The sequence below is a fragment of the Bombina bombina genome, chromosome 2, assembly GCF_027579735.1.
Source record: "Bombina bombina isolate aBomBom1 chromosome 2, aBomBom1.pri, whole genome shotgun sequence".
In the NCBI taxonomy this organism is placed as follows: Eukaryota; Metazoa; Chordata; class Amphibia; order Anura; family Bombinatoridae; genus Bombina; species Bombina bombina.
In genome coordinates, this window is record NC_069500.1 from 493,820,556 (window position 1) to 493,846,254 (window position 25,699).

Sequence of the window (25,699 nt, forward strand, 5' to 3'; positions counted from 1 at the left end):
GTACTAGCATAGCTTTAAAATCTGTAAAATAATTACACATATTTAAGCTTACTAAACAATTACATACATTATATCTTATCACAGATTAAATAATTATGAATTGTGTATTGTGCTTATAGTACATATATTTATTACTATTATCTGTCAATAATGTGTTAATGTTTAAATGAAATGGGGTATACACCATGGATGTTAAACCACCTTAAGAAAAATAACAAGCATTGGAAACCACCAATTGGAAGAAAGGGGAGTGTATAAATACGGACAATGAATAATGATATATCATCTTGATAAAGTCGTGATAACGGCGAAACGCGTTGATGGTCAATAAGCTCATGAATTAAATATACAGTCACTAGTAGTGGTGCATCTGACAAGTAAATCTCTGCACAGAGTAACCTGAGGACACAACAAATTAAAGTGCTTTTGAGAAAGCGAATATCCCACAGGTCGATCTGATCACGTGGTATACAGGGTACTAATCAGCAAGAGCCTGTCATACGAGCGGCAAAGTACACTGAAGTTTTGGCGTCCGTGAAAAGGACAGAGGGTCTAGCCAAGCTCCTAGAGGTAACTAAGGTAGCGAACTGCTAAAGTGGATAAAGTCGTGGATACAGGTAAACCGCCAATATACCTATAACGAAAATAACGGATCGAACAGAAGGAACTACGGAGATAAGGTAGCCTTCTTTTCCTTAATCATTTCACAATGGAGAGCAATAACTTCTCAAGCACTTTAAAGTGAACTGCATCAAAGTGAAAGTATACACTGTTCCAAAACGGATCTTTTATTGTATTTTTATTTTACACTCATTCTTGAAATATAAAAAATTCTATATTCTTCATAAGCGGACTTCTTAGTATATCTATAGTGTAAGAGTAACAATATCTTTATGATTCACACAACAAGATTAGAGGATCACAACTGCAGAAACAACATTAAATGTACATGTGTTTGTATGTCAGCAGAGGTAAAAGGACACTTAGCAATGTAGACAAAGTATCAATACTCTTGTGACAGAAGTTGTTTTGAAATATGTGCCAGTTTATCTGTGATGACACGCTAGTGGGTGTGGTCACCGCAACCTTCCTTGATCGGAACTAAAAAGGACTCTTTTAGTTAAGTTCACTTCAGCTAGTATATTGCAGAAATATCAACAGTTCCAAATATATATATAAAGTGATCAGTGGATCAGAAAGGTACAGACCGGAGGTTCCCAGGCAACTCAGTAGATGTTTGTGTGCGGTCCGGTAATCTCAGGAGAGAGAGCTGAATGCATAGGTGCAGTCTGGTCTTTGATAGAGGTAAGCTGGCGTCCGAAAATACACAAACTGTGGAAAGCTGCAAACTTAGGAAGCTGCAATCTGCAGCACGAAGGGAGACTCTGAAAATGTAGCGTAGGCTTTGGTAATAGCTGCAGAGAGCGTTTCACTTGAGTATGCTGAGCCGGTAACTGGAGCTGAGCTAGAGAACTCAGCTGTGTTCACAGGAAACACACAAATTACTAGGCACCTGAGAAGGGGTGTGTGTAGAATAAATAGTGCTAGGGGAAGAGGATATTGTAGCCCTTAAAGAGACAGTCACCCTGACATATAGTGACCAGTCATTTAATATTTTGCATATGTTACTTAGTGTTTTTAGATGTATAGTATTTCTCCTTTTAAAAAATAAGTGTTAACTTGTAATATCACAAATAAATATATAACCAAACAATAAAAAATGTGATAAAGCACTGGTAAGAATATATGATCTTCAGGTATCCAGAAGTTAAAGTCCTTGGAAGAAAAGGAAAATAACAGCAAATAGTGAAGTCCTGTATACACAGATAATATAGAAAAGAGGTGGATGTATCTACTCACACTCTTGGGAGCTATAACTTAGCTCTCAGTAAAATGGCTCATGTGTTAAGGTATAGATGGATCATGAGACATCAAACTTCGTAAAAACAATTTATTTACTCAAGTAAAATCACTCAGGATAAGGGAACAATTGCAAAACACAAAGCCGACTGTAGAAATGCCAAACACGGCGTTCACAGACAGCTGCAGAGTGTAAATTTCAAAGTTCCAAACCTCCTTGTGACATCAGAGTCCCAATGGTCCAATCAGATCCAAAATACGTTTTACCGGTCCTAGCCAGCTTTTTCAAAACTCTTACTTTCTTTTTAACCCTTACTTTCTTTATTAAAAACAATATATTTTTTATAAAACTGTCCTATTGTCCTTTTAAGCTAGTACTGCTCTAGTACCTTTTCTGTTTCTGTTAACACGTGAGAGGAAGCACAAACTACCGGCTCCACTTGTAATCTTGCCCTTAATCATTTGCAAAAGTGGACAAATCGTTTAGTTTTAATCTTTTAGTTAAAGCGCCATAAAACATGTTAAGATCTGTACATATCCTAAAAGGGCTAATTTTTTTTTTTTTTTAAAAACAAAACAAAATAAGTTACATATCCAGGCTGTCATGAGTAGACTGATCCACCCCCGTGTGTGTGGGGGGGGCAGGAGGGGTACGGGAGCGGGTGGGACCACTCCACTGCAGAAAAAAAAAATGTTGAGAGGGGAAGGGGAAGGAGGGAGAGGGGATCCAAGTGGATGAGGATTTTGGCCCATGTACAAAGGCTTTAGGACTAGTAGGACTAGTATTATTATATTTTGTTTCTATCCCAACTTGTTTTATGTCCCTTTAAAAGCAGTACAAACTGAGCAGAGGATCACTAACATCATAGAGACACTTAGGGCTAGATTACAAGTGGAGCGCTATATATCGCTTTCATGAAAGCGATATTAGCGCTCCACTTTGTAATACCAGCACACGAAAATGTGCACTGGTATTACAAGTTAGCCGCAATGCGAACACAAGCTCGCGTTCGCATTGCTAAAGAAGCATTGCACTTATGAGAGAGTGCTTCCATAGGCTCTAACACCCCACTCCCACCAACTTTAATGTGAAAATACTACCTGGTGCAGTAATTTTATTAAAAAATAAAAATGCTGCCATCTTAATTTTTTTAATAAACTACATTAGACAGTATTTAAGGGCATTTGGGGTAGATTTATAAAATTAACTAGAGATCCGAACTTGCGGTAGCAATAACCATCCACTTGTAATGACTGGTTAATTATCTTGCTCCCGTGAAATGGGCAAAGTTGCCTGTTTGCGGGAGCGCAATTATTTAGCGCTTCACTTGTAAGCTAGCCCTTAATTTGATTAAAATGTAAAATGTTTTAGTTAATGAAGGGGACTAGTTCATTTTAAGGTGTATAAATATTAAATATGTATTGCTATAGCTAATATTAACTTTTGATGGTGATTTATGGAGTGGCAACTGTTTGAGTGAAGGCCCCAGCCACTATTGATGACATCATGACCAACACACTTCAACAGTTAGGTGACCCTAGTGACCACTATTACCGCTGTTGGACAGAAATGAAGAGTAAAACTCTAAGAGGTCTATTCCAATACATTAGAGTACTTACATGGTTTTCAAATTCAAGACCATTTCAATCTATCAAAAACCTGATTTCACGTTTTTCTAATGTTTTATTTTTTCCCTTTGCACTACGTAAATTCTTCCAATATTTGCATTTACAGACTTTGACAGCGGTATGTGGGCTGTTAAGACCTCAGCAAAAATTAACAACAAAAAACAAAGAAAAAAATAATATATATATATATATATATATATATATATAATTCAGAAAGCTCCATGTCCAAATGGCAGCACTTGAAACAGATAAGAAAGGAATATAAAACAAAGTCAAAAATATGAATTGTAACGGATTGGAATGAGGGCCCTAGTTTAAGATTTTTTAGAGGATGAACTTTTGTGTGCCAATTATTGCACATAAGACCATGCCTGTTATTTTTAAATATATATATATTTATTTACACAGTGCACATACATTTTCACATTTTTTGATATGTCCTAATGACCACCCTAGTGCAAATAATTATATGTTCTTTCTGTTTACAGCATGTTCTATGATGGGCTTTGTGGTTCTCTGTGTTGTTGGGAAACAGGTATATTTAGCTTGGCCTCTTGTGTAGGGGGGCTAGAAGGGAAAAAAAATGGTCCTGGTGAATTGTGGCCTTGTCCCACCACTGCTGGTCTTGAAGCGAGCATTGAAATGGTCGGCTGAGGACTGTGAATTCTGGGACTGTGGGGAGTACGAACAGGATCCCTGGAACGGGGTCGTTCCCGGTGCTCATGTTTAGGGCTTTTAGCCCGGCAGGGGGAGGGGCTGCGGCTTTTTTGTCGGGAGCCTGGTAGAATAAGATCATGCAGACGTGTAATAGCTGGACTCCGACTACGGGGGGATCGAGAGGGAGCTGGGCTAGGACTGCGGGATTTAGGCCGGAGAAGGACGTGTGTACTATCATCCTCATCTGAGCTGGAGTCAGAACTGTCAGATGATGCACTGACATCAGAACATGGCAGAGAGATCTGGAAAGGAAAAGACATACATTGAATTAAGCAGGAGGTCTGGAAAATCATATCAAAAGATATAGGATGAAAATGGTAATAAATATATATGAGAATACAGGCAGGAAAATCAAGAAGAGAAATTTTATAAATTATGACAGGGAAAGCAGGAGAAATGTTAGAGTCAGAAATCACTGCACAGGAAACAGAGGGACCTAGACGTTTAGACAGATTGTAAAAGCCACAAGATCAGAACTACTCACCTGGAATGGCTCAGTGACACCAATTAGAGTACCCATATTGTTGCTGTAATAACCCAGGAGATATTCCCCGGTCCCTTTAGGCAGTGCTTCTTCACTAAACACCACCTGGGGAAAGAAAATAGTGAGAGCGCTTGAACCCCATTCTCTACCCAGTCATGTACTCTGGTCTTGTCTTAACTGGGCACCTCTGCTTGATACCTATTCAAATTAGTCCTAGCAATGCCTCTGTGTGCTTACTGATGTTGGGGTCTGTTGTGGGTCTGTACAGAGATGGTATCTGAGGGTAGAATATACCTTATCCCAAATTTATTTTTCCTTTTGAGACCCCTGAACATTTTTCAAATATGTGATACCTCAGAATGTCCCAGTACCAAATTAAAAATAAAGCATACAAATTATGTTTATTATTAAACTGAACCTTAACCTACAATATATAAAGAGTGTTAGTAATTTGAACGTTTAACTAGTAGATAAACTTATCACCTCCAGCACCCATTTTCTGTTAACCTCCCATGCAGGTGCTATGTCATACAAGATTTTCTACACACCTTGTGTAAGAATCATCAGTATAATACAACACATATAAGGGTTAGCAGAGATCAACACAATAATGTACTCTGCATTTGCTCCTCTATGTAGAGGATGATACTGTCACTCTGAAAAAGAAAAAAGCGCAAAGAGAGACTCAAGTGCAATAAATAACACAAACGCTGCTGCTCTTAAAAATATGCACTTACAATGTTTTATTAATAATACAGCAGTTTAAAAACACAGCTTTCTCCTTTAGGGTAAAATATCCAAATACTCAGCTGCTCCGGTCTGTTTTCACAGCCTAGTTGTCTTTTTTTCTTTTTTTCCCAATGTCCGTTCCCTTCCGCTGTTCACCGGAACTGTCAGTGTATGGGAAATCCTTGTTCCTGGGGCTATGGTAGCCCTGAATGTCCAAAAAACAAAAAGCGTTCTATTCCTAGAACTACGGCTCCTCTGAAGAGCCAAAGTACAATCCTATGATACCTCTACGCGTTTCTTCTGCTATCGTGCAGACTTTCTCAAGAGGATGAAGAGTCAAATGCTGGGTGTATGCGATATCCGTCACAATATAAACCCTCATAGCAGATCCTATTGGTTAAAATTTCCTCTATGTTCTACAGGTAAAAAGTATATGCTCTGGGTCCTAGAGACCAAATCCATAATGCTATGTTACTTTTCCTGATAACAAAGATATACGGTTTAATAACAACAAATCTAAAATTAATACATGCCGCAAACAACAATTAATTAGTACCAAATATAAATATCCTAAAACATAAGTATGTAGCAATAATATTAAAATCCTTTAACTAGGTAAAATTGTATAAGAGATATGTGTAAAATTAATACTTAAAATTAATACAAACTGTTTTATGCACATATTAAGAAATTGAATCCCTGCAAGTTAATCAAAATTTATCTATACATGAAAAACATTCTGGGGATAACATTTAAACTGTATTGTATGTATTAAAAATATGATTATTACCTAACACTATATTATTAAGAAATTCATTTTATATTTAAAATGTAATAATTGGAGGTTATTTAAACTTTATTTAAAACTTTATTTAAAAATGAGGAGAAATGAAAAGGAAAAATTGAAAAAATTATACAAAAGGTGCTACTAAGGAACCCTAAATCTATTTAGAACAAATCACATAAAAGCTGCTATGTCGATATCTATATTCAATCCTTTTGGATGTAAGCTATTAAGTTTTTGTATCCAAAAAGTTTCTTGCTTCCTTAGGCTCATCAACCTATTACTACAACTGTTAGGTATCCAATCAATTGCTTGTATTCTAAGAGACCTAGGGTCTCCCCCATGGTGTTCTGCAAAATGTATTGGTACACTGTGATTATCGACTTTTTCTTTTATATTGTATAAATGTTCTGTCAGTCTACTTCTTATCTTCCTTTTAGTACGCCCTACGTAGATTTTGTTACACCCACAGGTTAAGAGGTACACTACATAAGTGGTGTCACATGTACATCTACTCTTAATATTAAAAGACTTAATGCCATCGCTATCTTTAAATTGATTATCCTTATTGATATGTTTGCACATACTGCAGATTTTCTTCCCACACTTGTATGTGCCTGGTTTTAGACTCAGCCAATTGCTTTTTCTATTGATTTCTGTTGTTTCAAACTTCCTCAATTTACTGGGAGCTAGAAGGTTTTTCAAACTTCTCCCTTTCTTAAAGGTGAACACAGGTTCTTCTGTCAGAATAGGAGCCAATACAGGGTCAGTCTTAAGAACACCCCAATGTTTTTTAATAACATTTTTAATAATTTTATGACCCTCATTATAGGTAGTAATAAACCTTAAAGTATCCTTAAAAGAAAAACCTGAAGGAGGTATGAATAGAAATGAAGTAGGTTTTAATAACAACAATAGGATAGTTCCGCCAACTAATAGAACATATGTGGATAATTATAATCACAATAAGAGTGGGAACCATAGAAGACCCTTTAATGATAACACTAATAGGCAGGTTTGGATGAATAAACATTATGAATATCCAAATAATAATCATAATAGTTATGGCAATCATGAACAATGGAAGGGAAGAAGGGAGGATAGAGATGGCCCACCTAACTTTAATAGGAGGGACAATCACAGAGAAAATTTAAATGGTCCCAACATTAGTACATCGAATAGATTTGAAGTGCTTAATCAATTTCAAAATGAATCAAGCTGGTCTACTTTGGGGGCTCGCCCCAAATCTGACTATCAAGAATATAACCATAGATCAGAGAATAATGAATGGAGAAATAGTCAAAGACATGAGGGGAATATCAACCATCAGAACCATTTTTTAGGGAAAACAACTTTGCCCCACAATCCGAGACTAGAACCAGAACTGAGGCACACACAACAAGGAGCGTGGGAGACCAGACAAAGACAAAACAAAAGAGGTTTAGAACAAGGAGAGGAAAGAGAGGAGGGACAAGAGCTACAACAACCAAACAGAAGGCAGAGACGAGAAGAAGACAGGAATTAGATATCTTTAATTTGGCTAATTTAGAATTAGATGCGAATGATATCAAACTTTTAAACAAAGGTCTTAATTTTTCACCTAAAATATTACCTAATGATTTTGAAGTGTTTATCGACATCCAGAAATTTGTTAGAAAGTTAGTTTTAAAAAGATTTTATGCTAAAAAGGAATGTAATTTGAAATCAACCGTTAACAAAGATCATTTAGAAGGGAAAGATATAGAAACTTTGTCCATTCTGAAATCCCTAGAAGATATGGGTGTGAATGGCCAGGATGTTAATGAGAGTATCAATACAATAGAGGAATTGCTAAATATTTCTATATACGAGGAAGAATCTACGATTAAGCATAGTAATCTGAAAAGACCTTCCACATTTTATCCAGTTGGGACACAGGGTGATCAAATTCCAGTTTTTACAAAAATGGTTATGGAAGAAGTATTTAATTTATTTCACAAGAAAAGGAAGAATTTAGTTAATAAGTACAATGATAATTTAACCTCCCAGGAGAGAAATTCTCTTAAGAAATTGATGGATAATAAAGATATCATTTTTAGGGCAGCAGATAAGGGGGGTGGGATTGTCATACAGAAGAGGGAAGACTATTTAGCTGAAGCTTACAATCTACTAAAAGACACAGATACTTATCAAATTATTAATGGGAATCCAACTAAACAATATCAGAATAAGCTAAATAAAATATTAGTGTTAGCAAAAACAGAAGGAGTCCTTGATAACGATGAGTTTAGATACCTACAGGAGAATGAACCTAGGATCCCAATTTTCTATCACCTGCCAAAGGTGCATAAGGATATACAAAAGCCACCTGGGAGGCCTATAATCTCAGGGATTGATTCCCTGAGTGACAAAGTCTCAAAATATATTGATTTTTACTTACAACCAATTGTTAAAAATACTAAATCATATATCAAGGACACCACACAAACCATCAATATATTTGAAGGCTTAGATTGGAAAGAAAGTTACTGTTGGGTAACTTTAGACGTGTCAGCGCTTTATACCTCAATCCCCCATGAGAAAGGATTGAAGGCCCTTGAAATGGAACTGTTGAACTGGAAATTTTCAATAGAACAATTGAATTTTATCCTTGATTGCACGAGATTCATTTTAGAGCACAATTATTTTAGTTTTGAAAATGTGTTTTATAGACAGGTCAAAGGAACAGCGATGGGGACTACATTTGCCCCATCGTATGCTAATATTTATATGCACAGATTTGAAATTGAGAAGGTATGGAACAATAATCCTTTTATAAATAATATTATAAAATATTATCGTTATATAGATGACGTAATTATCCTCTGGGATGGTGACGAATCATTGATAAATCATTTTCTACTACATATGAACAATAATGATTTTAATTTAAATTTTACAGGTAAACACTCAAGAACAAGAATAGAATTTTTAGACCTTTGGTTATATGTAGAGGACAACTTAAAAACAGCGGTGAGTAATTTTAGTAAACCAACAGATAGAAATAGTTACATAGACAATGGAAGTGCACACCTTAAAAGGTGGAAAGATAATGTGCCATATGGACAGTTCTTAAGACTCAGACGCAACTGTACGGATATAGAGATGTTTAAAAGAGAGGCTGAAAATATGAGGACTAAATTCAGAGAAAAGGGCTATAACAGAAATACAATAGAACTAGCATACAATAGGGCGCAGGAAGCAGATAGAGATTCCATCCTAAAACCTAAAAGTAATAAATCAATTCAAGACAATAAGGATACTTTAAGGTTTATTACTACCTATAATGAGGGTCATAAAATTATTAAAAATGTTATTAAAAAACATTGGGGTGTTCTTAAGACTGACCCTGTATTGGCTCCTATTCTGACAGAAGAACCTGTGTTCACCTTTAAGAAAGGGAGAAGTTTGAAAAACCTTCTAGCTCCCAGTAAATTGAGGAAGTTTGAAACAACAGAAATCAATAGAAAAAGCAATTGGCTGAGTCTAAAACCAGGCACATACAAGTGTGGGAAGAAAATCTGCAGTATGTGCAAACATATCAATAAGGATAATCAATTTAAAGATAGCGATGGCATTAAGTCTTTTAATATTAAGAGTAGATGTACATGTGACACCACTTATGTAGTGTACCTCTTAACCTGTGGGTGTAACAAAATCTACGTAGGGCGTACTAAAAGGAAGATAAGAAGTAGACTGACAGAACATTTATACAATATAAAAGAAAAAGTCGATAATCACAGTGTACCAATACATTTTGCAGAACACCATGGGGGAGACCCTAGGTCTCTTAGAATACAAGCAATTGATTGGATACCTAACAGTTGTAGTAATAGGTTGATGAGCCTAAGGAAGCAAGAAACTTTTTGGATACAAAAACTTAATAGCTTACATCCAAAAGGATTGAATATAGATATCGACATAGCAGCTTTTATGTGATTTGTTCTAAATAGATTTAGGGTTCCTTAGTAGCACCTTTTGTATAATTTTTTCAATTTTTCCTTTTCATTTCTCCTCATTTTTAAATAAAGTTTTAAATAAAGTTTAAATAACCTCCAATTATTACATTTTAAATATAAAATGAATTTCTTAATAATATAGTGTTAGGTAATAATCATATTTTTAATACATACAATACAGTTTAAATGTTATCCCCAGAATGTTTTTCATGTATAGATAAATTTTGATTAACTTGCAGGGATTCAATTTCTTAATATGTGCATAAAACAGTTTGTATTAATTTTAAGTATTAATTTTACACATATCTCTTATAAAATTTTACCTAGTTAAAGGATTTTAATATTATTGCTACATACTTATGTTTTAGGATATTTATATTTGGTACTAATTAATTGTTGTTTGCGGCATGTATTAATTTTAGATTTGTTGTTATTAAACCGTATATCTTTGTTATCAGGAAAAGTAACATAGCATTATGGATTTGGTCTCTAGGACCCAGAGCATATACTTTTTACCTGTAGAACATAGAGGAAATTTTAACCAATAGGATCTGCTATGAGGGTTTATATTGTGACGGATATCGCATACACCCAGCATTTGACTCTTCATCCTCTTGAGAAAGTCTGCACGATAGCAGAAGAAACGCGTAGAGGTATCATAGGATTGTACTTTGGCTCTTCAGAGGAGCCGTAGTTCTAGGAATAGAACGCTTTTTGTTTTTTGGACATTCAGGGCTACCATAGCCCCAGGAACAAGGATTTCCCATACACTGACAGTTCCGGTGAACAGCGGAAGGGAACGGACATTGGGAAAAAAAGAAAAAAAGACAACTAGGCTGTGAAAACAGACCGGAGCAGCTGAGTATTTGGATATTTTACCCTAAAGGAGAAAGCTGTGTTTTTAAACTGCTGTATTATTAATAAAACATTGTAAGTGCATATTTTTAAGAGCAGCAGCGTTTGTGTTATTTATTGCACTTGAGTCTCTCTTTGCGCTTTTTTCTTTTTCAGAGTGAAAGTTTTTGCCCTACTTCATTTGGTGTGAAGGATCCATTTGGTAAACAAGCAGCAGAGGACTATAGTGATTTATGGACTGACATCTTTTGGAAAGTGGTAAAACGTTTTTGTTATTCCATTTGTTTTAATATTGATTTGTGTGTATTCTGTTTTGATTACCCTATAATTGCATACAGGGATTTGATTTATTTATCTAACATTTGTTGGATACCACACATGTTTGTTGTAAAAATTGATAAACAGAATTGACATTAGCGATTTTATTATAATTTTAAGAGGGAGTTAGCGCCACTTTTATTTATTTTTTGGAGAGGATGATACTGTGTTGTCCTTTCCATTGTATAATTTCCATACTGAGAAGGATCCAGAGGTGACTGACTACATACAGTTATGTTACCCTTGTTTCCAATGGCAACACATTGGATTAACACTGATGCAATTCATTATTACCTTGGTTTTGTGGGACAGAGGCGCAGCACTTAGAAAGATATGCAACCACAGAGTAACTTAACTGGCACATTCAAATTAATAATCAAATTTCCCTCTAAGACATAGATGATTGTCATAAACATTGTATTTAACAGCAACACCAGGGAGCTTTTGGTGGCAAGACATGAGCCCCAGCCCCAGAGAGCTTATGGGAGCTCTTTTTTTAAAGGATAGGAGTAGATGTTTTAACAGCATTTAACCTTAATAATATTATGATCTATGGTGGTATTGATCTTATAGTAGTTACCGTAGCGTGTAACTTGCGGTCAGACTTAAGCTGACAAGGGGACTTGAATTTATACATGTGGCATAGTGGGCCTGCAGCGTACGATTTTTCAGCGTGACCATTTGCATTAGAGCAGCACTTTGACATAACGCTGAATCAGCATAAGTGCATCACGCTCAAGCTTAACATACGAGCTGCAAACCCTGCTTTAACTACACAGATTCTCCTCACAGTAGCCAGGAGTTACTTTTATATAGTTACCTATAGTCTCTCATACAGGATATATAGCTAATCATGTCCATGATATGTGACATGTAACAACATATTGCACACTTAACGACAAGTTTAACACATAGGCCTAGATTTGGAGTTTTGTCGGTAACGACCCGAAAAACTAACGCCGGCTTTTTTCTGGCCGCACCATAAAAATAACTCTGGTATCGAGAGTCCACATAAAGGCTGCGTTAGGCTCCAAAAAAGGAGCGTAGAGCATTTTTAACGCAGCTTCAACTCTCGATACCAGAGTTGCTTACGGACGCGGCCAGCCTCAAAAACGTGCTCGTGCACGATTCCCCCATAGGAAACAATGGGGCTGTTTGAGCTGAAAAAACCCCAAACACCTGCAAAAAAGCCGCGTTCAGCTCCTAACGCAGCCCCATTGTTTGCTATGCGGTAACCCTTCCTACGTCTGCACTTAACACTCTAACATGTACCCCGAGTCTAAACACCCCTAACCTTACACTTATTAACCCCTAATCTGCCGCCCCCGCTATCGCTGACCCCTGCATATTATTATTAACCCCTAATCTGCCGCTCCGTAAACCGCCGCTACTTACATTATCCCTATGTACCCCTAATCTGCTGCCCTAACATCGCCGACCCCTATATTATATTTATTAACCCCTAATCTGCCCCCCACAACGTCGCCTCCACCTGCCTCCACTTATTAACCCCTAATCTGCCGACCGGACCTGAGCGCTACTATAATAAAGTTATTAACCCATAATCCGCCTCACTAACCCTATCATAAATAGTATTAACCCCTAATCTGCCCTCCCTAACATCGCCGACACCTAACTTAAATTATTAACCCCTAATCTGCCGACCGAATCTCGCCGCTATTCTAATAAATGTATTAACCCCTAAAGCTAAGTCTAACCCTAATACTAACACCCCCCTAAGTTAAATATAATTTAAATCTAACGAAATTAATTAACTCTTATTAAATAAATTATTCCAATTTAAAGCTAAATACTTACCTGTAAAATAAATCCTAATATAGCTACAATATAAATTATAATTATATTATAGCTATTTTAGGATTTATATTTATTTTACAGGTAACTTTGTATTTATTTTAACCAGGTACAATAGCTATTAAATAGTTAAGAACTATTTAATAGCTAAAATAGTTAAAATAATTACAAATTTACCTGTAAAAGAAATCCTAACCTAAGTTACAAATAAACCTAACACTAGGCTGATCGGAACAGCCAATAGAATGCAAGCTCAATCTGATTGGCTGATCGGATCAGCCAATCGGATTGAACTTGATTCTGATTGGCTGATTCCATCAGCCAATCAGAATATTCCTACCTTAATTCCGATTGGCTGATAGAATCCTATCAGCCAATCGGAATTCGAGGGACGCCATCTTGGATGACGTCATTTAAAGGAACCGTCATTCGTCGTTCAGTCGTCGGCCAGGATGGATGTTCCGCGGTGGAGGTCTTCAGGATGCTGCCGCTTCGCTCCGGATGGATGCCGCTTGGATGAAAACTTCAATCGGATGGAAGACCTCTTCTGGCCCGCTTGGATGAAGACTTCAGCCGGATCATGGACCTCTTCAGCCCCCCGCTTGGGCTTGGATCAGGACATCGGAGGAGCTCTTCTGGACCGATCGGTGAACCTGGTATGGTGAAGACAAGGTAGGATGATCTTCAGGGGCTTAGTGTTAGGTTTATTTAAGAGGGGTTTGGGTTAGATTAGGGGTATGTGGGTGGTGGGTTGTAATGTTGGGGGGCTTGGGTATTGTATGTTTTTTTTTACAGGCAAAAGAGCTGTATTTCTTGGGGCATGCCCCGCAAAGGGCCCTGTTCAGGGCTGGTAAGGTAAAAGAGCTTTGAACTTTAGTAATTTAGAATAGGGTAGGGCATTTTTTTATTTTGGGGGGCTTTGTTATTTTATTAGGGGGCTTAGAGTAGGTGTAATTAGTTTAAAATTGTTGTAATATTTTTCTTATGTTTGTAAATATTTTTTTATTTTTTGTAACTTAGTTCTTTTTTATTTTTTGTACTTTAGCTAGTTTACTTAATTGTATTTATTTGTAGCAATTGTATTTAATTAATTTATTGATAGTGTAGTGTTAGGTTAATTGTAGGTAATTGTAGGTAGTTTATTTAATTAATTTATTGATAGTCTAGTGTTAGGTTTATTTGTAAGGTTAGGATTTCTTTTACAGGTAAATTTGTAATTATTTTAACTATTTTAGCTATTAAATAGTTCTTAACTATTTAATAGCTATTGTACCTGGTTAAAATAAATACAAAGTTACCTGTAAAATAAATATAAATCCTAAAATAGCTATAATATAATTATAATTCATATTGTAGCTATATTAGGATTTATTTTACAGGTAAGTATTTAGCTTTAAATTGGAATAATTTATTTAATAAGAGTTAATTAATTTCGTTAGATTTAAATTATATTTAACTTAGGGGGGTGTTAGTATTAGGGTTAGACTTAGCTTTAGGGGTTAATACATTTATTAGAATAGCGGCGAGATTCGGTAGGCAGATTAGGGGTTAATAATTGAAGTTAGGTGTCGGCGATGTTAGGGAGGGCAGATTAGGAGTTAATACTATTTATGATAGGGTTAGTGAGGCGGATTAGGGGTTAATAACTTTATTATAGTAGCGCTCAGGTCCGGTCGGCAGATTAGGGGTTAATAAGTGTAGGCAGGTGGAGGCGACGTTGTGGGGGGCAGATTAGGGGTTAATAAATATAATATAGGGGTCGGCGGTGTTAGGGGCAGCAGATTAGGGGTACATAAGGATAACGTAGGTGGCGGCGCTTTGCGGTCGGCAGATTAGGGGTTAATAAGTGTAGGCAGGTGGAGGCGACGTTGAGGGGGGCAGATTAGGGGTTAATAAATATAATACAGGGGTCGGCGGTGTTAGGGGCAGCAGATTAGGGGTACATAAGGATAACGTAGGTGGCGGTCGGCAGATTAGGGGTTAAAAAATTTTTTCCGAGTGTCGGCGATGTGGGGGGACCTCGGTTTAGGGGTACATAGGTAGTTTATGGGTGTTAGTGCACTTTAGAGTACAGTAGTTAAGAGCTTTATAAACCGGCGTTAGCCCAGAAAGCTCTTAACTACTGACTTTTTTCCTGCGGCTGGAGTTTTGTCGTTAGATGTCTAACGCTCACTTCAGACACGACTCTAAATACCGGTCAGACACGACTCTAAATACCGGAGTTATAAAAATCCCATTGAAAAGATAGGATACGCAATTTACGTAAGGGGATCTGCGGTATGGAAAAGTTGCGGCTGGAAAGTGAGCGTTGGACCCTATTTTGAGTGACTCCAAATACTGGCGGTAGCCTAAAACCAGCGTTAGGAGCCTCTAACGCTGGTTTTCACGGCTACCGCCAAACTTTAAATCTAGGCCATAGTATTATAATATATAATGTTGCAATAGCATGAGCGTATCACGCTTAAGTTCAATATAGGATTTGCATACCGTGGTTTTACTGCACAGATCTTCTCTCCAGTAACTTAGGGTAATTTACCAATAGCCACTTATAATTACTCATATGAGATACTAAGTTAATTTGTCCGTGATAGAAATAAACAGCATACTTAATACTTTAATATACAAAGTTACTGTTAAGTGCGACTTTTACTATTGTATGCATTTAAGGAACGAGTAACACAAGTTAGGTTTACGGACCATTATAGTCAGACGATTAACGCTACCTCTATGGCTATATGACTATTATTGAATTAACCCTTTAGATACTGGCTACTGATTAGATATCTTACTTACAGTATGCTAATATATAGTGGTAATAACCCATAAGAGTACTAATGTTTTCACTGGAAAACAATCTCATGCTTTAGAGATCGATATTGGAAGACATTCAAAATCTAGAGCTCATGTGCTCTAACACAATATAACGCCAACAACTCTGGCTCCAGAAGGTGCCTAAGGGCACCTGTTGATAACGTACTGTGAAACACGCGTCAAAGCACAACATTATACCTTCTGAGTCCTATATATCATTAGTTCTCCCCAGCTCTTCTCAGCTCTCCCATGGAGAAAAAAACAATTTTTTTATGATAAATATGGGAGCACATGTGCCCCTCTCCTAAGGAGAGCTGTGGAGAACTGATAGGAGAACAGAAAGGAGAATTCCCCAAATGATTGATAAATGGAGCCCTAAGGCCCTTACTGTTACTCATGAATTGGTGATATTACACTGTATGACAAGTGCATAAGCAAAATATTATATCCACTGGTTTACATGCACCAGGCCCTTATTGTCATTTACGCAAATCTGAGCTAATTTAGTTCATATTACACTATAAGATCACTCTAACTCTATAATCAATGCTGTTCACATAACCCTAATATTTACCAAGGCTACCATACCTCAGAGGCCTATTATCAGAATTGTATTTATATATTAGGGTTTTATCATTCGGACTACTCCTTCCATTGTTTTTAAGATTTCTTCACCCCCCCCCTTTTTTATATAGTAATATTAAATGTTATGTTTTAATTTAGTTCTCCATTATTTCTGCCCAGTAGTCAGGGCAGTGAGTGCTTAAATCGCATTCTTTAGTGGGAATCTCCCTTGCTTTCTCACGATGTGTGCAATATAACCCTCCCTAACTATACATGAAAGTATTAGGTAATAACTAAACAACTGAATATAAGACTAGGGAGCTTGCCCATTAGTGGTACCATTGTTCTACTGACACATGTGAATAGTTTCCATCTCCCTCTGTAGCATTATGGAAACTGTAATTACCAGGGATTTTTTTTTTAATCTCTTATGTAAAAGAGAGAAATTAGAGAAATTGCCTCAGTTTGCAGGAGGTGATCACTATAGTATTAGTGGTATGGTGTATATACACACACATATACAGAATTTACTTTATTGAGGTATACAGGCTTCTAAAGACAGCAAGTAATGCATTCACATGCTCTCATTACACGCTAACGCAGCTCTGGGACACGTCATCTATAAACTACACAACTTTATGGATGCGCTAGCTCCTCATCACCAGGTGTTTGTTATAGCAAAGGCAACTAGCTCATAGTGCTGTTATTATTGGTCTAAAAGAGCCACGTTACCCAAATACCATAGAAAGACTCCTCATTTAAAAGAGCATGTTTCATTCAGGGGTGATTCTAGACCACATAAATCAGTGGTGGGGGTCTAACACATAAACATTCACGGCTGGATCACAAGTGGAGCGCTAACTGTAGCCACACAAGCAATATGAGGTATTTTGCGGCTCTTTGCGCGTGACGGAAGATACACGTTTTTTTATGAGCTGAAAGTAAACGCTTTCACTTAAGCACAATCAAATTTAATGAACATCAGGTTAGCCTGAATTCAGAGCTCTGGTTAACCGTTACACGAGAGAAATAAGTGGCACAAAACACATCAAAAATACATTTAACAGTACAGTTACACACATAATAACACTGTCTGATAAAAATCATTACAAAAAATATTGCATTAAAAAGGGTTCAAATATATGAAATCTCAGGTGTTAGAAAAAAAAAGGCAGGCAAATGGCTTTAACAGAGAGATACACACATACACATGTCTAAATATGTATATGTGTGAGTGTATATATATATATATATATATATATATATATATATATATATATATATATAAACAATATATAGATTTGTCTGAATCACAATCAACATAAAAAAAAATAACAAAAACAATGTGATAGTGCACAAGCTATATAAATTCAGGACCACTGACAACTTTAAGGAATGGGGTGATACAATGACGAATGAGGGCTCATAGCATTGCCCAGCATCTAAGAACCATAATTTGCCTAATTAAATAATGAGAATTATTTCCTTAAAGTTGTCACACCACAAACACAGTAATAATAATATCCTGACAGCAACCACTAGTTTATTTTGTTTTGTTATTTGTGTAAGGGTACATAGATCCTGACCTGATTTAACTCCCCACACAATCATCTCTAACATCTAGTGACCCAAAAGTGGTTTGAGCGGGTTGGAATACCAGCTGATATGAAAATGAATCTACTAAAAGACAGGGGCCCAGACCATAATAATATTTGATTGTAAAATCTAGATCATATTGATTCACTGTACACATAATCTGGCTAGGGACACTTAGTCAGGACATTCATTAATGGGGTTTTGGGGTATTTCAGGATTCTATGAAAGAACCTGGGCATAAATAGAGGCAGGAGGGACAGTCCCTTATAGTATTAGAAATTATAGGACGGCTGGGTGGCTAACAGGGATGTGTATCTTAGTCAAGAAAAAAGGAGTTCAAGACCCTATTGTGGTGAAAACATTATAGGGGATGCAAGGGGTACTGCTGAGGAACCTTACTTACACTACCTACCTTTTTTTAATCCCCTTTTCATTCCTTTCTCTCTTTCTTTTCTCTGCTTAGAGCACTGGGCATGTGCAAAATGGGATACCTGGCAAATTCAGGGCATCTGGCTTCTTTGATGTTTAAGGGGTGCTACAGTAATGAATGGGTATTGGTCAAGTCTCTAGTGATATATAATAGACTTGACTACCTGATGCGGAATGTCTGACATCTATACCTGATGTTGTTGTTTTCCTCCATCTGTTTCTTCCTCGGTTTTGGCCCACACGTAAGACACATAATCTTTGTGATGACGAAATCCAACCTAAAAATAAAAACAAAAGAGAATAATTTATAGAGATAAAGGAGAAGCAAAAGGGAATGAGATGAGTTAAGTGAAAGTTAAGTTAATTGAGTAGTAGTTTATCAGTAATGAAAGATGGATTGGCTTTGATACTTGAAATAGCCAGATGCTATGGCTGATGGTTATGTTGATGCATTTTACCCTATATAGTCCAATCCAGTCCCATGAGCTCTTCATGTAGGTGGGTGACCATCGGTAAGTGACATGGGCATCAGTAGGCTGCAGCCACTCATCACATACCCATATGTGGACAAGTGGACACTTGATTCGGGAACAAAACTACAGATGAAAGTACAGGAGAGTGAAAAATGTATTAACTATGAGGCCCACAGAGACAATAAACACATAAATTAAATGCACATCTCTAAACACATAAATTAAATGCACATCTCTAATCTCTGCCTACAATATTTTTCATTTTCATGGCTGAAGAGAAGTAAAGTCATTTACATATGTGAAAGGCTTGAAACAATTTTAACAAAGGTACCTTAGATGAGATGGACAGGTATGCAAGCTGTCAAAGCCACGTGTGCTACAAGAATGCCTCTAACCCTTTCCATTAATTTAAATTTAGCCTAATATTTAAAGTGCACCCAAATCCAATCATTTAGATGTATTTAATATTGTAACATATGGTAAACATGTCAAAATGCAGAGGCAGCTAGTAATAAATGAGGTGTAGGGACAATGGTTCTGCTCTGACATCTGATGTAGTCATTCATCTTGTATAGAAGGGGTGCAGAAGACTAGATTTGTTCAGGTGTTGATAGGTAGTTGCCATAAAGCAGATACATTGGACTGGTCTAAGATCACTGTAATGTGGGCTTACAATTGGCAGAAAAAAAGCACGCAACAGACCCCAGTACAGACCCTGGTCCTGGACTATTCACCCACTATAATACCACATATCAAGTACAGAATTATTTTTAACAATTGGAATACGTGCATTAGGTGGATACAATCCGTACCTCCTACTTACTCCACAGTGTATGGGATGAGATGTATAGGACAAAATCAAGTCCTGGTACTTCTATAAAATAGGTATATGTGTAATGCCCTCTATCCTTATGGAACCCTCTGTTATCCCAAGAACCTCAATACATGTCACATGGGCCACAAACCACATTTAAAACCTATAAATTGCAACAACTTCATTAACCCTACCTCACAGACTTCATATCACAGCTCTCAGCACATATTGGGTGGCACACTAACCCAGTGCAAGACTGCCCCAATTCTCTCTACTAACATGTATCCTACTGTCATCCATATAACCCCTCAGGGCCCCCATGCTTCAGCCTTTTCTGACTATTATAAATAAAGAAACAACATACATGCCTAAGCAGCCCACACATGTCCTCAGAAACAGATTGGAACAGCACCAGTCTCTTCTAGACAAAGGCACAGACGGAACACCAATCCCAACTTATCACCTGCCCCATTAGAAGCTAAGAGATTTCTAGTGTGGGGAGTGTGCTACTAACATTTATCTCGTCCTCTGATTTAATTAGAGGGGTATGAGACCCCTCATGTGAAAGAGGGAATTCCCCTCTTTTAATGAGTGGTCATCTGACCCAAAAGTACACCAGTTCCGTGTTTTAGGAAGAGGAGGTTTAGGAAGAGGAGGGGGGCACTTTTGGAGCACCCCATAAAACACATAGGGGTATGAGATCTACCTTATTACATTTATTGTAATTACTGTGATACACCTTTTTAAAGATTCTAGGACTTGTTATGAGGCCCTTATTAACCCCTCATCATAGAAATATATCATACGATTCTGCATTTGAAAAAAGAGGTCCTACACTTAAAATACGGGCTTTCATGTCCTTGAAGCTATAAGGTGATCATCATAGTAATATTACAACTCTAGCAGGAACGATTAGATATCTTCTGGAACTACTATTCTATTCTTTTTTTTTTTCTTTTTAAATATTTTTTACTACGTTGAGTGAGTTTGGACAGAGGTAGGACCATACATAAAATTATATAAATGGGTTAAGCCATAACTCTGGGATAAAATGTTGTGGAAGTATCTAATATTTGTATGGTTAGATATTTTATACCTCCTTGTTCTCTGCATAAATTGCAAGGTGGTGCATCGTAACAAAAATAATACATTGTATTTCCTGACTTTTAATTATTAATTTTAAATGAACAATATAAGTTTACATTCCTAATTTATGATGTTTTGGGAAAGTGAACTGATGCCAACTGCTAGACAATAAAATGTTGGTTGAAAATATTTACTATGTAAATCACAGGAAATTACCCATTTTTTTCCCCTGCATTTCATATGATTATGTTCTCATATTATGATATTTGTGAAAATGCAATGAGGACCAAACAACTCTAGCAAAGAGGTGTGAAAACAACTAAGCAGTGGAGGAGTTACAAGTTTGTGTACATGTGCTTGATCAAACATTTTAAAGGGAAAGTAGATTGCAACGTTGATATTATGTCTGTTTAGGCAGAATTGACAGATTTGTTTTGGTGGCTGATATTCGCCAGGTGACCCAGAACCAGGCAGCACGAACATTCTGTACAGGTCTGTTGCTGTAGCCCTTCATTACCTGTAGCGAGAAGATGGAAGAGACAGGCTTGTGGTCGCTCTCTGTATACTGCATGTGACTTCCATAACTGAGCAGTGTTACACTTAACTCTTCTGACTTAGAACTGATTGGTCCAGGCCCCCCAACTGGATTCCTTAACATAGGGTGCTTCATCTTCCACAGAATGCGGTCTGTCCATGCCGGTTTTCTTTTCTTAGAGCTGAGCAGAAAAAACATAATTTATGTAAGAACTTACCTGATAAATTCATTTCTTTCATATTAGCAAGAGTCCATGAGCTAGTGACGTATGGGATATACATTCCTACCAGGAGGGGCAAAGTTTCCCAAACCTTAAAATGCCTATAAATACACCCCTCACCACACCCACAATTCAGTTTAACGAATAGCCAAGAAGTGGGGTGATAAGAAAGGAGCGAAAGCATCAAAAAAATAAGGAATTGGAATAATTGTGCTTTATACAAAAAAATCATAACCACCACAAAAAAGGGTGGGCCTCATGGACTCTTGCTAATATGAAAGAAATTAATTTATCAGGTAAGTTCTTACATAAATTATGTTTTCTTTCATGTAATTAGCAAGAGTCCATGAGCTAGTGACGTATGGGATAATAAATACCCAAGATGTGGAACTTCCACGCAAGAGTCACTAGAGAGGGAGGGATAAAATAAAGACAGCCAATTCCGCTGAAAAATTAATCCACTACCCAAATCAAAAAAGTTTCAATTTTTATAATGAAAAAAACTGAAAGTATAAGCAGAAGAATCCAACTGAAACAGCTGCTGAAGTACCATTCTACCAAAACTGCTTCTAAAGAAGAGAAAACATCAAAATGTTAGAACATAGTAAAAGTATGCAAAGAAGACCAAGTCATTGCTTTCCAAATCTGATCAACAGAAGCTTCATTCTTAAAAAGCCGAGGAAGTAGAAACTTACCTAGTAGAATGAGCTGTAATCCTCCGAGGCGGGAATCCACCCGACTCCAAATAAGCATGATGAATCAAAAGTTTAAGCAAGATGCCAAATAAATGGCAGAAGCCTTTTGACCTTCCTAAAACCAGAAAAGATAAAAAATAGACTAGAAGTCTATCTGAAATCTGAATAGCTTCAACATAGAATTTCAAAAACTCTTACCATATCCAAAGAAAGTAAGAATCTCATCAAAGAAGTCTTAGGAAAACAATAATTCCTCCCTAATGTTTGTTAGAATTTACAACTTTAGGTAAGAATTGAAATGAGGACAGCAAAAAACACCTTATCCTGATGAAAAAAAATCAGAAAAAAGAGATTCACAAGAAAGAACAGATAATTCAAAAACTGTTCTAGCTGGGGGCGGAGCCAACTCTCTAACCAGCCGGACGCACATTGCAAGAGCTCCGGCTCTATAGCCTGATTTTGGGGGTAAAACTAAGACTTAATTTGCAAGTTTATATTATTCTGAAGAACCCATCTCATAGACTATAACCAATCCAAAATTGGGCATCTACACACCTTATTCAAGCCTGGTATAGACCAGCTAATGCCACTGTAAAGACGCAGCGGTTAGAGGATAGGAGCCGATTGTGGTAAGATTTGAGACCCATAATACTCGCACAGCGACTCACTGTATCCTGCTAACCCACTATACTAAGGTACCGGAGCAGCCTCAATAGTTATACCAGCCGCACTTTTGATCTCCGGGAACAACAAGATGGCGGCCGCTGCAGACTGGGAGCTGATAGCACAAGGCCATATTGAGTCAGTCCTCCGGCTTCTGGAGACACAACTGCCTAAACTCTTTCCCACTAACGGCTGCAGCTTACCCACTCAGACAACTCCAGACCGGGCATTGGGCAGGGTGGAAGACGGAGTGCCGTTTTCCTTTACCAACGCAGAAACTCCTAGAGAGGAGGCCTCGCTCCATCTTACAATCCCGTGCCCGCAACCTCATGCCCATTCCTGGGATAGAATGAGCCACTGCCTCTCAGTTGCTTCTGAAAAAGCCTACCTACCTTTCCTCACGGGCTATTTGGCTGCCTGCTTTTCGGCTACACAAGGGGGTCTGACATTTCTGGAGGCCCCGGTCTATTGGGACATGGAGGAGGATCATTACCGACCAGTATTTCCTACCACCGGTGGGGGACTCGATACACGGAGGCGATGGGGAGACAGACACCGGCTATTTCATCGCCTGATGGTTTGCTGTTTTCCATTACCCCCTGGACAAGGCGACTTCAGATGTGGTATAGGCTAGGTCACTGGTTGAGCTTGAACTTTTATTGCTGTCTGTGCTACAGGATCTTGCAGCGTTCTGCCCCCTTGACATGGAGGCCTTGTGGCACCTTGCAGTTTCACAAGTCTGCCTATAATCCTAGATACAGAACCTTATCCTTAACTTTGCATCACCCAAGTGTCTGACTGCCGTGGTTATATGATGACATTTCATGTTTGAGCATCACGAGGACCACGCCAACCGGGGACTTACAATTTATTTGATGCATAATAAAGCAGTTTTGGACAGATGAGTAGCATAATGCAGCTTATCAAGATTCATAATTATATATGAGCGCATGATTGCTGAGCTTTTTATTTTACCGGACCCCTCACCATTCTCTAAAGCTCCCTAACTCTACCCTCAATTTGCAAGAGGACTATACATAGAGTTCATATAAGCTTATTCATATTAGCATGTCATCTCTGTATTTTTTCTTCTATTCTTATCCTGTTGTTTGCATGAAATCAGGACACCAGGCTTTATGTATATTTTTATAAAAGTGGGAGTACATATGTTGCACTATGTTTTGTTGGATAGCTGATCTAAATATACACAATTTGTCACTTGCATCGTAGGAACTTCCCCATCAGATTGCAGACTACCAGCCTTGATATATATTGAAATTGCTCGATGATCCTACGTATTTACCTATGTAACTCCTAATGGGTTCACAATATGTTATTGATAAGTCCTCTCCTGTCTCACTATATAGCTCTTCCAAGTTAACAGCTACGCACCCTATCTTCCACACATAGATAATCCCAACATAAATCCATTTTAATAGCCGTACTAGAGACATGGAACAACTTACTATCTGGAAGCACCTAACTCCTAATTTAAGTGTTTTGCCTGCTCGTGGGCATAGGGCCCATGCCCAGGAGCGGGTTCCCATAATTTAATATTGTCTTATATAAGCTAATTTTAAAGGTTTAGCTATTTTCTAGTTTGGATGATCTCTATATTTCTGTGTACCCTTGGTGATGGTTGCTGCAACAGTTTAATTTCTCATTCTGTTTATCTCAGTCAAAGCTTAGAGAAATCTTACTGTGCATATATAGCCCTAACTGCTTTAAGTCTCCTCCCCTAAATTAACAGTATAGCTAACTTATATGTACAACCACAGCAAATTCAGGGGATCTCAATGACATAACTACTCATTGTAATAGATGCTCTCATATGCCCTTCCATGATAGCCCTAGATTATTGCTCATTAGTAAAGTCACATATCACTATAGGAAACTATGTTCCTAACATAGTATTCACGCAGGCTGGTCCTGCAGTATATACAGTCTCCCTCATCATAGTCCCAGAGCTAAGATTTATAAGATGTGCCACACAGCTAGACCTCTTATATGTCTCACTTGCTTCAAGTATAAATTAAGGCTGTTCATATTCTAAGAGGGGGATGATTGTAATTCTCGCATTGTATGCACTGTTGCTATTATATTCACTATACCTGCTATATTGGAAACTGAAAATGTATAGGTGCTCCTAACTTACTGTTGGACTCTAACTTTTTATTACAAATTTCACGTGCTGGTACTATCTTTTCTACAGGTGTTGCCGGCAGCTAAGTACTGTTTTATTTAAAGTATAATATTGACAACCCCTAGATCTGAGCTTTGCACAAATCTCTGCCTACATGGGCTTTATGGTTACAAGCTCCTTAATGTTTATTTGCCTCCACCGCGATATAAACAGCATCTAGGCACTATTTAATATAATACCCCATGTATGGTGTAGCTTTTCTCCATGGAGCGTTACTGCCAGAGGACGTGGCTGCGCGAAGCTCATGTATTTGTAAATATATATATAGCTCCATAGATAGGGTTCTGGTATAGTCTCATATCGCAATGCAAGCCAGCCTGTGTACATGATGCTCTCTAATTCTTTCTGGGTTAAAGCTCAAGACATGTTATAATTCCTATATTCTAACTAGAACATCAGGCTATAATTACTACCCTGCAATACTGTAACCAGCCTACTCAAT

The 25,699-nt window shown here is 37.4% G+C and overlaps 1 protein-coding gene across 1 annotated transcript in view; it reads right to left on the bottom strand.

The window, feature by feature from the left end:
• Positions 1-3,863: 3,863 nt before the first annotated feature.
• INPP5J (inositol polyphosphate-5-phosphatase J) overlaps positions 3,864-25,699 on the bottom strand; it is an 85,894-nt gene continuing 64,058 nt past the window's right edge. The window contains exons 10-14 of the mRNA XM_053700558.1: positions 21,459-21,657; positions 19,027-19,164; positions 18,760-18,846; positions 4,691-4,795; positions 3,864-4,448 (exon numbers count right to left, since the gene is read on the bottom strand). Of these exons, the coding sequence (XP_053556533.1) occupies positions 3,984-4,448; positions 4,691-4,795; positions 18,760-18,846; positions 19,027-19,164; positions 21,459-21,657 (994 nt within the window). The 3' untranslated portion in view covers positions 3,864-3,983. The remainder of the gene's footprint in view (positions 4,449-4,690; positions 4,796-18,759; positions 18,847-19,026; positions 19,165-21,458; positions 21,658-25,699) is intronic.